Genomic DNA, 247 nt, shown 5'->3' on the forward strand with positions numbered 1-247 from the left:
TGCAGCAGAACTGACGGGACTTCCAGCCCGGAGAACCAGCCTCGGAGGGAGGGAGCCAGCGCATCTGTGAAGACAAGAGGGGTGAGGGGTGAGAGAAGTGGTCGGCGCCCACGCTGGCAAGAGCCGGCTGCCTCTGGATTCCACTTTCCCCGCCTCTGGGCAGAGGGATGCCACAACTCAGACAAGTACAGCCATCCCCGCTCCACTTCAGACAGTAACACCAGCTGAGCGCGGCGGCTCTTGGCTT

General features: G+C 62.8%; 1 protein-coding gene across 1 annotated transcript in view; it reads right to left on the reverse strand.

Annotated features, from left to right (window-relative positions):
* Positions 1-247, reverse strand: part of RBPMS (RNA binding protein with multiple splicing) — a gene marked incomplete at its 5' end in the record, with an annotated part of 3647 nt that overhangs the window by 1173 nt on the left and 2227 nt on the right. Inside the window, one exon of the mRNA XM_009871700.1 lies at positions 4-64. Within this exon, the coding sequence (XP_009870002.1) occupies positions 4-64 (61 nt within the window). The remainder of the gene's footprint in view (positions 1-3; positions 65-247) is intronic.

Source organism: Apaloderma vittatum, unplaced genomic scaffold (assembly GCF_000703405.1).
Source record: "Apaloderma vittatum isolate BGI_N311 unplaced genomic scaffold, ASM70340v1 scaffold8316, whole genome shotgun sequence".
NCBI lineage: Eukaryota > Metazoa > Chordata > Aves > Trogoniformes > Trogonidae > Apaloderma > Apaloderma vittatum.